This window comes from Heterocephalus glaber, unplaced genomic scaffold (assembly GCF_053883595.1).
Source record: "Heterocephalus glaber isolate CG9 unplaced genomic scaffold, H.glaber_assembly_v1.0 deba00001608, whole genome shotgun sequence".
Classification (NCBI taxonomy): domain Eukaryota; kingdom Metazoa; phylum Chordata; class Mammalia; order Rodentia; family Bathyergidae; genus Heterocephalus; species Heterocephalus glaber.
This window is the reverse complement of record NW_028258379.1, coordinates 4,673,764-4,686,863: the sequence shown is the minus strand read 5'-3', so window position 1 is coordinate 4,686,863 and position 13,100 is coordinate 4,673,764. Positions and strand designations below refer to the sequence as shown.

The 13,100-nt window shown below is 44.9% G+C and overlaps 1 protein-coding gene across 1 annotated transcript in view; it reads left to right on the top strand.

Annotated features, from left to right (window-relative positions):
* The first annotated feature begins 3,951 nt into the window (after positions 1-3,951).
* Sgpp1 (sphingosine-1-phosphate phosphatase 1) overlaps positions 3,952-13,100 on the top strand; it is a 40,025-nt gene continuing 30,876 nt past the window's right edge. Inside the window, exon 1 of the mRNA XM_004837419.4 lies at positions 3,952-4,703. Within this exon, the coding sequence (XP_004837476.2) occupies positions 4,074-4,703 (630 nt within the window). The 5' untranslated portion in view covers positions 3,952-4,073. The remainder of the gene's footprint in view (positions 4,704-13,100) is intronic.

Genomic DNA, 13,100 nt, shown 5'->3' with positions numbered 1-13,100 from the left:
GTCCCGAGATGAAACTCCAGACGTTGCGTTTGCCAGGCAGGCTCGGTGCTACTGAGCTACATCCCCAGCCTTGTTTTTTGAGACTCACTATGTAGTTCAGGCTGATCTTTTGGTTGTTGTCATTGTTTTTGTTTCTTTGTTTATTTTTTGAGACAGGGTCTTGGTATGTAGTTCAGGCTGGCCTTGAACTCACTAAGTAGCCCAAGCTGCCTTGAATTCATGATAATCCTCCTGCCTCAGCCTCCTGAGTGCTGGGATTTCAGGTGTGTGCCACCACCCTAGCTGATAGTGACCCATCAGCTCTTCATTGGCTATTGTGTAATCAATGGTGTAGTGGAAATAAAAAAGATTTATAGATTCAGATCAGAACCTTGCCTATAAGTGACAGTATCACTGTCAGTTGGCAAAGCTCTAAAACTGTCAAGTGGATCCTGGTCTCTGATGCCTCTAAGCACCTGTGTGATTATATTTTATCAGACAGTAACAGACACCCAACTCAAGGGAACCTAATCAGAGAGGGAACTTTATTGGCTCATGAAATCCAAGGAAAGGTTGACAAAATCAGGCATCAAGAAAGGCCAATTGCCAGGGAGATGGTATGAACAACTGACCCAAGGGCCTCCAACCTTGTTAGGAAGCTTCCAGAACTTTTCTTTGTTGCTTTCTGCCTGGCAACTAGTTACCCTTTCTCTTACTGCTAACCAGTTTTCTCTACAGGCCGGAAACATGCTTACAATGCTTCTGCATTTAGATTTAATGCTTTAAACAAAGAAGAAAAAAAGCTGAGCGAGGATGTTGGCACATACCTGTAATTTCAGCATTTGGGAGGCTGAGGCAGGAGGATTGTCAACCTTTAGTCCCACTTGGGCAATTTAGTGAGATCCTGTCTCAAAGAATAAAGAAAGGGCTGAGTAGCTCAGTGTGAAGGCCCTGGGTTGTTTTGTTTTGTTTTTGAGCAAAACCTTTGTTGGTACTTTTGTTGGGTTTTTTTGTTTGTTTGTTTTTGGTACAGGATCAAACTTGGGACCTTGGCTTGCTTCCCCTTCCTTCCAGTTTGAGACAGGACGTGGTAAATTACCCGGACTGACCTCAAACTCTCCTCCCTCCTGCCTCAGCCTCCTTGAGTACTAGTGTAGGTCAGAAGGGACCCCTGGGGAAGGTTAAAAGACCTGAGCCCTTTTTAGAGGGTAGAAAATGCAGGCTCTGTGTGGCTATGAGCAACAAGCAGTTTCCAAGCAGCATTGTGGTTTAGAGCTGACAGTTTGTGGTGCTGACACCTGGCCCTCCTAGTGCAGGCTGCCATGCCTGCCCAAATTCTCTTTAGCCCACAAGACCAAACCCCTAGCAACAAGCCCAGTGTCCAGTTGGCCAAGTGTGGACCCTCAAGGAGTAAAGACAAGACTCCTATCTATTCCCCATCCTGTGGCAGTAGGATATGGAATCAGAGGAGGAATTTAGGGACAGTGAGAAGGGGAGACAGGCAGAGATGCAGGGCATGGCTAACATAGCACAGCCTGTGGCAGACAGCTATAGAATTACTGGACATTACCCTTTGTGAAACCTTTAGTGGTGTGAAACAGCTATTCTTTAACTCTTAATAAAAGACTCATCTTTGTACACTGGAACCACCCTAAAACTCCATAAACCTTAGCCCACCCAAGCAACAAGCTCACCCCAGCAAGAAAGGCTAAGATCCTGACTGGCTGAAAACCCGTATAAAAAATGGGCAGAGCAAGGACACCATCCGGAAGGGCTCACTTTTGAGCTCTCCCTGCCAACCAAATTTGTTGCTGGACTGCTTTGTCCTGCCTTGGTAATGCTATAAGTAAACCTCTGCTTCACACCAAGTGTGCTCTCTGAGTTCCTCAGTCTGCTCCCCTAGGCCTGCCTCAGAGGCCCGGAGGATCCCACGCTTTGAGTCAGCAGTGCTCCGCCCTTGCATTCCTGGCCTGGGTGAGAGCAGACAACGAGAGGGCTGGCCTCAGAGAGCCCTTGGTCTCCTTCTTCTCACCATCTGTGGCCTTCCTAGAGTGTGAGTGCCTTTCTATAAGACACAGCAGGGATGGGCTAGTATCTGCATGTAGACCGGCGTTTAAAGGAAACAGCTTAAGTTTTCCTAGTCCCAGAATCTCATTCAAATCTCTCCCCTTTCCTCCATCCCCTGCATCGGCCCCAGAGGCCCTCCTCAGGCCCTCAACCTCTGGCATCTGATTACTGTAATTGCCTTCTAAATATTTGCCTGGGTTTCAGTCTCTGGCTTCTAGCAGTTCATCTGATTTCCTTCCCAGTTATCTCTCCAAAATTCGGATGAGGTAGTCTAGGAGGGCTCCCAATAGCTGCGTGTGGCCGTGGATGCCTGAGGCTGAGGCAGGAGGATCACTGCGAGTTCGAGACCAACCTGGGCTACAAACACTCCCTATAAAATGAAAGCCCTAGCTTGGAATTCAAGGCTTTACAATCCAATCCTACCCCTCCTTTCTAGCCCCATTTCTAATTTTAGTATATGTGCTGCTGAAGCCAGCACTCTAGCCCCATTTCCAATCACCCTTCCTACCCTGTGTCATATGCACTGTTACTTACCAAATATATCTTTGCTTATTTCTATTTCCTGTCTTTGTTCATTTTCTCTTCCTAAGAAAGACTTAGAGTGTGTTTTTTTCTTTCTTTCTTTCTTTTTTTTTTTTTTTTTTTCAGTACCAGGGATCAAACTCAGGACCTTGCGCTTGCAAGGCAGGCGAAGTGCCACTGAGCTAAATCCCTGGCCCTTGTGTGTGTGTTAATTAGGATGGAACCCAGGGCTTTCACACTGAACTACATCCCCAGCTCTTATTCACTATTTTGAGACAGGGTCTTGCTGGGCTCAAACTTGTGATCCTCGTGCCACAGCCTTCCAGAATGCTGGGATTACAGGTCTGTGCCACCATGGTGGGCTCCAGCCTTCTATTTTTTGAGGCAAGGTCTTGCTAAATTGCCAACTGGGATTAAAAGTTGGGCTCTTCCTGCCATAGCCTCCCAACTGTTAGATTTTTTTCTTTCTCTAACCACAGCTTATCAAAAGAGGAGGAATCAATAATTTTCTCTGGGAAGTTAAAGTATTTCTAATGAGGCAAGGGCATGGGACATTTTCCAGCCTTTTTCTTGGAATTCGCTCAAATTTGTTAATTATAGACCTACACCTTTCCCGAAATAACTTTCTAGAATTAGAGTTCACACACTTTATAATAAAAGTGTTCTCTCTAGCAGTCGTTTGTTACTTGTGAGACAGAAATTAAGCTTCTAAATCAGCCCAAATCAAACTGGAAATTTGCATACTACATTCCACACTGGTTCCATTTCTTCTGTGCAACTCTGCGGAGTATGAAAATTGATGAAGCTGACACGCATAATCCAGAATACCTGTGCTCCCTTCACATACACTAAAGTAGCTGATAAATGACAATATTTTGAATTTAAAGGCAATTGGTCCCGCCGACCCCAGCCTCAGCTGCTCATTTGACAGGTTACGCATCCTGGCTCAGTTCTAGTATCTAAGTATCTATGGCCAATCTTGCCACCCCTGGGCAATCGGCACGTGGCTTTCCGGACATCAACCATCCCAGGCAGCTCTGTAATTACTCGTTAATGACCAGAGTCGCACGGTGGCCTCCATTCATCATTCACTACTTGACTCTGTACCAACAGGATGTCTGGCAGCTTGGTCACCCGTGCTGCTCCCCCACCGGGATCGCGACCTTTCCGAGGCTGCGTAGGGCAGAGGGAAGCGGACAACACCAGCGCGCTCCGGTCGGGTGCAGTTGAAGCGGGACAGGCCAGGTCCTGCTCTCTGGACTCCGCGCCGCCTGGTGGCCGCACCTCGGAAGCCTCCGGGCGGGGCGAGGGGCGTGCGCGTGGAGGCGGCGGGGCGGGGCGCGCGCGTGGAGGCGGTGGTGGGGCGGGGCGCGCGGCCTGTGGCGCCGTCCCCGGCCGACTCGGGCGGGTGGAGCGAGGAGGCGCAGCCGCGCCGGGGGCCGGGCGCGCTGAGACGGTTCCGGGCTGCGCTGGGGCCCTCGCGCCCTGCCGCGCGTCCGGTCGGCATGTCGCTGGGGCCGCGCCTGGCCCGGCTGGCCGGCTGGCTGCAGGAGCCGCAGAAGGTGGCCCGCTTTCAGCGGCTGTGCGGCGTGCAGGCGCCGCCGCCCCGCGAAGCTGAGGCGGCCGAGGCGCCCTCGGCCAGAGCCCCCCGGCGCCGAGACGCGAGGTCGCGGCCCGCCAAACCCGGGGACGGCAGCGGCGGCGCCCCCAACGGCGTGCGCAACGGGCTGGCGGCCGAGCGGGGCCCGGGCGCGGCGCGGATGACGGGCGCCCAGCGCCGCAACTCGCTGACTGGCGAGGAGGGCGAGCCGGCGCGCGTGAGCAACTGGCCGCTTTACTACCTGTTCTGCCTGGGCACCGAGCTGGGTAACGAGCTCTTCTACATCCTCTTCTTCCCCTTCTGGATCTGGAACCTGGACCCCCTGGTGGGCCGCAGGCTGGTGATCGTCTGGGTGATGGTCATGTACCTGGGCCAGTGCACCAAGGACGTGATCCGCTGGCCGCGGCCCGCCTCGCCGCCCGTGGTCAAGCTGGAGGTGCTGTACAACTCCGAGTACGGCCTGCCCTCTACTCACGCCATGTCCGGCACCGCCATCCCCATCGCCCTGGTCCTGCTCACCTACGGCCGCTGGCAGGTAAGGACCTGCCGCCCCCGGACCCCGGCTCCCCACGGTACTCGGGGGCGCGCCTTCCCCTCCGCAACCCCTTTCCCGGGACCTTCTCGGTACCCGCCGACCAGCCCCTGCCGGGTTTAAAAAAATTGAGATGGAGAAAGCCTAGAAACTTAGCCAATAAATCATACATTCCTAGCAGTGCCTTTGTTAGAATCCAAACGCTTTTGATGCAGGAATACATTCTCACTGGACTTTGAGTTTTTAAACTGTCCTCATTCTTATGATGCACAGTGCAAGTGGATCTCCCTTAAAATCAGTCACTTGTTCTAAGACCCAGTTTTACTGAATATGGGGTGGCTTCCCCAAAACAGATTCGGTTTCAGGCTGAGGTAAAGTCCTCAGCTTTCCTGGGAGACGGTGTTTACAAAACCGCAGTGTAATTCCAAAGCAAACATGCTGGTTGTAAGCGATGAAAGGAGAGATTTTCAACAAAAGCTGCCCTTTTTGGGGAAAGTTAATGGAGCAGTGTCTAAGCGAGTTTGTTTTTAAGGGATGTGGTTGCTAATTTGCTGATAGACTCAAAGTTTAATTATCTCCTGGATCACTGATCTGTGGTATTGGTTTTGAGCTGTCACGGTATTATTGCCTTAACTGTAAAAGTGCATAGTTTTTCTTTTTCTTTCTTTCTTTCTTTCTTTTTTTTTTTTTTGGTACCAGGGATTGAACTTGGGACCTTTCGCTTTTGAGGCAGGTGGTGGAACCACTGAACTAAATCCCTGGCCTTTAAAAGTGCATAGTTTAACTATTCTCGTAGCTAGGGTTAGACCGTTGGGTTTATTAAAAGGGCCAATATGACCGCAGGATCAATCTTACAATAAAGGATGAGTGTTTAATAGTGATCATTTTTATCTTACCTACTTCCACTGGTCCTCCCCAATTCTGAGTTCTCCATGGTCCACATATGTTACATCGTTTTAGAAACTAATTATGTTTCATATTATGGGAGCATGTTTATTCTTAGACTGCTGGGCTTGCTTTATCTGTCTTAAATTGTAAGATTTGTTAGCCTTGCAGACCAGTCTCTTGAAAATAAAACATAATTGTGAAGACTCTAAGGAAGCTGACTTTCTCTAAGTTTTTCTTTTGCTGCAAAATCTTATTTTAAATTGAGAAACATTCTATGTAAAATGCTATTATGATACACTTGCTTAGCCCACATTCAGTTGCAGCATAGATAAAATCTTGTCGCTGTGGATAGTTCTCTGTCCTCTCTCTCAAGTAACAAAGTGTGTAACGTGCAGAGTTAAGAATGGCAGAATTAAGAGCGAACAGCGCCGCCGATAGTCTTTCACTGTGTAGCCAAAGGAGATGTACAGTGACCCTCAGGTTGTAAAAAAGGGCTACCTGTTTTGCTTAATAAATATCTCAAAATTTTTATATAATCTGTTTTCTCTGCAGTACTGAGGGTTGAATCCAGGGCCTCCCAAATGCTAGGCAAGCACTGTTTTTTTTTTTTTTTTTTTTTTTTTTTTGGTACCGCGGATTGAACTCAGGACCTTGTGCTTGCAAGGCAGGCATGGTACCACTGAGTTAAATCCCCAGCCCAGGCAAGCGCTCTTCTGAGTTGTATCTCCAATCCTTTTGCTTTTTAAAAATTTTACTTTGAGACAAGGTATCTCTTTGTTGCCAGTCTGGCTTTGAACTTGGGATCCTCCTGCTTCAGCCTACTGAGTAGTTGGGATTACAGGCATATGCTATCATTTAATCTAAGTATTTCAGAATTTAATACTGTCAGTCAGCTGTATTTAGCATTATGTTTACTCGTTAGCTGAAGATGTTTCTCTTAATTTCATGAGACTTTTGGGATTTTAAGATTGGGAGGCCTAATGCCTCTTCAGTGAGTAGTTAGGTCATATTATTATTAGGAATGTTTAGAAGACAGTTATGTGTTTGTTCCTCATGTATTCACAACACATGCTAATAGGAAGTCTGAAAATAGTACTTGTAAATGGGAGGTATCTACCACTATTATAACATTTCAGGGTAATTTGAATGATCAGGTTAAACTTACTTAAACCAATCTGTATTTAATTCAAAGCTTGAAGAATTTGTGTAGCATATAGTTTTAGAAATTTGAGCTAGACAGGATGTTAGAAAGCACATGTATCAGTCATTTTACAAATGTAGGAATTGCCTAGTTACATTGGAATTAATTTTATAATGACTTAAATTTTTTTGTTTTGTTTTTTAAGACAGGATCTGGCTATGTAGTTAAGGCTGGCCTGAACTCACTATGTAGCCCAGCCAGGCCTCCTACTCTGTAGTTCTCCTGCTTCATCCTCCAAAGTGCTGGAATTATAGGTGTGCACCACCATGGTTGGCTGTGGCTTAAATTTCTGGTTTTTCTTTTCACTCTAAATTTGAATAAACTTCTAAATTTGCATAACTGTTGATTTTTTTCTACATTGTTTTGAAAGAAAACCTTCTTTTTTTTTTTTTTTGGTACCGGGGATTGAACTCAGATCCTTGTCCTTTCAAGGCAGGCGGCGGAACCACTGAGCTAAATCCCCAGCCCTTGAAAGAAAACCTTCTTTTATAAAAGTTCTACCTTTATAAATGTTTAGCTGTAATCAGTACACAAACCAAAATGATTTTTTTGCTTTTTTACTTTCCTTTAAGTCCTTGTTATATATTGGTCAACTTGTTTGGTCCTCTTTGTCAGTGTTTTACTACTTTGGAGGCTTCTCTTTACAGGGTGGGTAATGAAAAAACTATCAGAAACTCTCAGAGAATTAAACAATGAAAGCCTGGTGCCTTTCTAACCAGCTCCCACCTTGGTGGCTGATCCTGTCCATTACCGCGCTGCAGCTGCGTGGTCAGGAGCGATGTGGTGCTGTTCCGTGTCCAGGATGTGGACATCCCTCCCAAAGTTGAATCACCTCTCCTCTCCTGCTGCTCCCCTCCTCACTGAATGTCCCACCCTCCTTGAAACTTGTTCAAGAGTCACCACCTATGTGGAGCCTTTCAAAGTGACTTTTTGTTTCTTTTTCTTTTTTGTGGCACTGGGGATCCAACCCGGGTCCTTGCGCTTGCAAGGCAGGTGGTGGAACCACTGAGCTAAATCCCTGGCCCTGTTTGATTATTTTTTTGCTTACTCTTAAAGTGACAGCATACCAAAAAAATTAACGGGGTTAAAGTACAAGTTTCTGTACCTTAATCCTAGAGATTCTGATCCGTTAGATGTGTAAGGAGCTTTGTATTTTGCTGGAGGAAGTTCCTCAAAGATTAGGACTCCTCTTAGCCCCTTAGAATATATCTTCCATTTAACAAAGCTTTTGTACATGGGGAGGGGAGGGTTACGAGGGGAGGGTGATGGGAAAAAAGAGGTGGGATGTACCTTGTACAGGTGCAAATTCCGTATGAGTGTTATCATTATGTATGCCTAAAATGTACCAGTAAATGTGCTATTAAAAAAAAGAATATATCTTCCATTTCTTCAAAATAATCTTTCTTCTTTTGAGACAGGGTCGCTGTGTAATACTATGGTGCTATGTTATCTTGCCTCTCAGTTATTTTACATTACTCTGTCAGATGCAGCCACACTGGGTGTGGCAGCAGTGCCTGTAGTCCCAGCTACTTGGGAGGCAGAGGCAGGAAAATCACTTGAATTCAAGTTTGAGACCTTCCTGACCATCCTGGGCAACAGTGAAACCCTGTCTCTAAACAATGCAACACAAGACTAAATGTATTTGAATTTTATTTATTTAGTAAATGATAGCACAGTATTATTAAAGGTGGGAAGAGAGGGCTGGGGATTTAGCTCGGTGCTGCTGCCTGCTTCGCAAGGGTAAGGTCCTGGATTTGACCCCCGGTACCAAAAAAAAAAAAGGAAAAGAAACAGGCTCTGTAGAGCAAGTCTGGGCCATGTAAAAGTAGGAAAAGAAGTATACCCTATAGTATGAGGGTGGGGAATTTTAACAGATAATATGAAATTGCCCTTTATAAATACTGTACCTATTTGCATTCCCGCCATCAATATATGACAGAACCTGTTTTCCTATGCTGTAGGCTCACAGTTGTAGTAATATATTGTGAAACTTACTGATCTTTCCCTTAGATAATTTTAATTATTTAATTTGCATTTCTCTTATCAGTGAAGAGCTTCACATAGGTTTACTGGCCTTTTATATTTCCTTCTTTTGAACTGCCCATTCTCTGCTTTTTCTGTTAGATTGTTGGTGTTTTATTTATTGCTTTTTTTAAAGTATACTTTTCCTTTTAAGTAATACTCTACCATTTCATGTGTGGCAAAAAAACCTTGTAAAAACCAGGCTGACTTCAAACTTGCAGTTACCTTCCTGCCTCAGCCTCCCAAATACTGGAATCACAGGTGTGCACCACCTCGCCTGGCCTGGCTTGTGTAACTTCTTAAAGAACTTCTTTTCACGTATTTTCTAGTGTAAATCTGTGAGCACTGATGCTTTCTTAGGTTTTTATTGGGGACACAGGGTCACTGCATCATTATTAAACTACATTCCCAGGCCTTTTAATTTAATTGTATTTATTTAAAAACTACTTTTGAGGTAGGCCAAGTGTAGTCACTAAGTTGGCCAGGTTGGCTCAGACTTGCCTCCTGCCATAGCTTCCCAGCGTGCTGCCATCACGGGTGTGCACCACCACGGCCGGCTCATTCCGCGTCTTTATTGTGGTGCTGGGGATGGAAACCAGGGCGTTTGCGCTCAGTCCCACCCCAGCCCTTTTTCAGCCTTGGTAAGTCGCGGGCCGCCTTTGACTTGCTTCCCACCCTCGGGTCAGTCTCCTAGTTGTCGGGATTGTAGGCAGGTGCTGACGCGAGCGACTGCCTGACTAGCTTTTTCCTTTTCCTTTCTTCAGTACTGTGGATTGAACCCAGGGCCTTTGTACTCAGCTACAGTCTCAGCCCTTTTCTATTTTTTGTTATTTTTATTTTTATTTATTTACTTTTTGTTTTGAGGCAGGGTCTAAGTCATCCAAGCTGGGCTCAAACCTGTGGCCCCCTTGCCTCATCCTCCCACAGGGCTGGGATTACAAGGGTGCGCCACCATGCCTGGCTGCAGTTTACGTTTTTCTTTGGAAAAATATTTTCATTTGGAAAAATATTTTTATGAGATATAGAATTCTAGGTTGATGGGTTTTCTTTCCCTACTTTTATCATCTTAAATATGTTGCTCCACTGTCTGCTGCTTTAAGCTTTTTTATTTTTTTTAAACAGTCTCACTATGCAGTTCAGGCTGGCTTTGAACTCACAGGGATCCTCCTGCCTCTGGCTCCCAAGTACTGAGATTATGGGTGTGCATCACCACTGGATGATTTGAATAGGCATCAACTTGCAGTGATTATTTGCAGCCCTCTGTATGTGGTTTTTTTTCTTCTGACTGCTTTTAAGATTTTCTTTATCATGAGATTTGAGCAATTTGAAAATGAAGGGTTGTGATAAAATTTTCTTTATAATTTGATTTGGGGTTTATTGATGTTGGGTCTGTGAGGTTTTTTTTCCGGGACTGGGAACTGAGCTCAGGACCTTGTGGTTGCCAGGCAGGCACGGCGCGCCTGAGCTAAACCCCTGGCAGGTCTGTGAGTTTCTATCTTTAATTATATTTGGTTTTGGTTTTGGTTTTTTGAGACAGGGTCTCCCTTTGTAGTTCAGGTTGACCCTGAACTCACTGTGTAGCCCAGGCTGGCCTCAAACTTAAGGCGATCCTCCTGCCTCAGCCTCCTGAAGTGCTGGGATCACAGGTGTGCGCCACACCTGGCTAGGTTAAGTTTTTCTATCATGAAGGATGTGCAATGAGAAGATTAAAGAGTGGCTTGAAATTAGGAGCATCGAGGGACATCGTGTGATGTTTGGGGCTCAGTAAACTTATGTATTTGAAGATAAGGACTTGTAAATTTTTAGTTGCATCCTTCTGACAAGATCTAAGGATCTAATTTTAGTAAAAATGTTCCAATTAGAGAAGATACATGAACTCTGAAGATAAAGCTTTCCGTTTAGCAGGTCTGCGGATGTAGCACAGTGGTAGAGTACTTGACTACCATGGGTTGAATCTTCAGTACTGAAAGAAAAAAAATATTGAGCGTTTTGAGACAAAGTCTTGCTGTGTAGTCCATTTATGTTCCTCCTGCCTCAGCTTCCCAAGTGGTAGAGTTATAAATATGTGCTGTCACACTCCATGCCCAGCATTTATTTTTCTCTGTCCTTCCTTTCCCTTTCTCTTTGTTTCTCTGTTTTTTTGAGATGGTCTCACTATGTTCATTTCTCTTGATATCTGCCTAGAATTGAATTTTGATTTTACAAAAAGCCAGCCAGGGCCGGGGATTTTAGTTCAGTGGTTCCCGTGCCTGCCTCGCAAGCACAAGGGTCCCGAGTTTGATCCCTGGTACCAAAAAAAAAAAAAGCCAGCCAGATTAGTGTTCAGAAATGAAGGACTAGATTAGATAGGAATAGATTAAAAGGCCAGGCGTGGTGGCACATGCCTGTCATCCCAGCACTTGAGACTGAGGCAGGAGGATCGCTGTGAGTTCAGGGTCAGCCTGGGTTACATAGTGAGTGCAAGGCCAGCCTGAACTACACAGTGAGACCTTGTCTCGAGCAAAATAAAAAAATAAAAAAAGAAATAGACAATGTGAAAGTGAAGTGGAGGAGCACAGCAAATATATGTATCAGAAGTAAGAGACAGGTTGGTTCAATTGCTATGGCAGAGGAAAAGGGGAAGAGATAGTTCCTCCTAAGTCTGCCTGCTTCTTACTTTTTAAAAACCAGAAACAAGGCCCTTAAAGAATTGCTAAAGGTGCCACACATGGTGGTGCATTCCTTTAATCCCAGAACTCTAAAAGGCTGAGGCAGGAGGATTGTGAGTTTGAGTTTTGCCTGAGCAATTTAGCAACTTAGTAAGGACGAATCTCAAAATTTAAAAGGGAGGGGCGGTCTGGTGATGTAGCTCAGTGCGAAGGTCCTAGGTTCCATCCCCAGTACTGGGGAAAAAAATTGCTAAACTTTCCAGTGTGGAAAAGACAGATTTTTTGATAAGTGTTGTAGTGCCTTTTGCGTTTTGAGATTTATTATCCTTAATTAACAGCGCTGCACTCACTGTCTGATGTGTAGGGCAGAGGCACAAGAACTGTTGCCATCCAGAGTCAGTTGGCTTCCAGTCTGGGTTAAGGGATCAAATAAAAATTGCACAGAATCGACACTAGAAAGCCAGTTTTTCCAGCGCCATTTATTAAAGAGGCTTTCTTCCAGTAAAGGTGTTTGGCTCCTTTGATAAGGTGGCTGAGTGTGTTTGGAGTTGTTTCTGCATCTTCCAATCTGTTCCGTTCATCCTGGAGTTGGTTTTTTTTTTTAATTTTTTTTTTTTTTTACCCCAGTACTGGAGATCAAACTCAGGACCTTGTGCTTTCGAGGCAGGTGTGACCAAATCCCTGGCAAGTCTGTTTTGTTTTTTTTTTAACCATGTTGTTTTGTAGTATAATTTCAACTCAGGGATTCTGATACCCCCAGCCATGTCTCTGTTGCCCAGAATTGCCTTTGCTATTCTAGGTCTCTTCGGGTTCCAAATGAATTTTAGGATTGTTTCTCTAATTCTGTGAGATATGCTGTTGGAATTTCCATCAGGATTGCATTAAATCTATATAATAGTTTTGGAAGTATGGCCATTTTCACTATATTGGTTCTTTCTGCCTCAAAACAAAGGATTTTGTTTTTGTTTTTTGTTTTGGTACCGGAGGCAGGTCGAACTCAGGTCCTTGCACTTGCAAGGCAGGCGCGGTGCCACTGAGCTAAATCCCCAGCCCTAAAACAAGGGCTATCTTTCCATTCTCTGATACCTTCAGTCTCTTTTTTTCAGAGTACTGTAGTTTTCAATGTAAAAGTCTTTTGCTTCCTTCATTAGATTGATTCCTAGGTATTTCATGTTTTTGGATGCTATTGTGAAAGGTGTTGTTTCCCTAATTTCTCAGTGAGTTGGTTATTTATGTAGAGGAATGCTATTGATTTTTGAGTGCTGACTTTGTATCTGGCAATGCTGCAGAATTTGGTTATTAAATCTAGATGTCTTTTGGTGGAGTTTTGGGGGGTCTTCTATATAGAATATCATGTCATCTGCAAATTATAATTTCAACTTTTGGGCCGGGGATTTAGCTCAGTGGTTCCGCCGCCTGCCTCACAAGCGCAAGGACCCGAGTTCGATCCCCGGTACCAAAAAAAAAAAAAAATAATAATTCCAATTTTTTCCTTTCCTATACTTAATCCTTTTCTTTCTTTCTCTTGTCTAATTGTGCTGGCTAATGTTTCCAGAATTATATTGAATAAAAATGATGATAGTGACATCCTTGTCTTGTTCCTGATTTTAGAGTGAAAGCTTTCAGTTTTTGACCATTTAG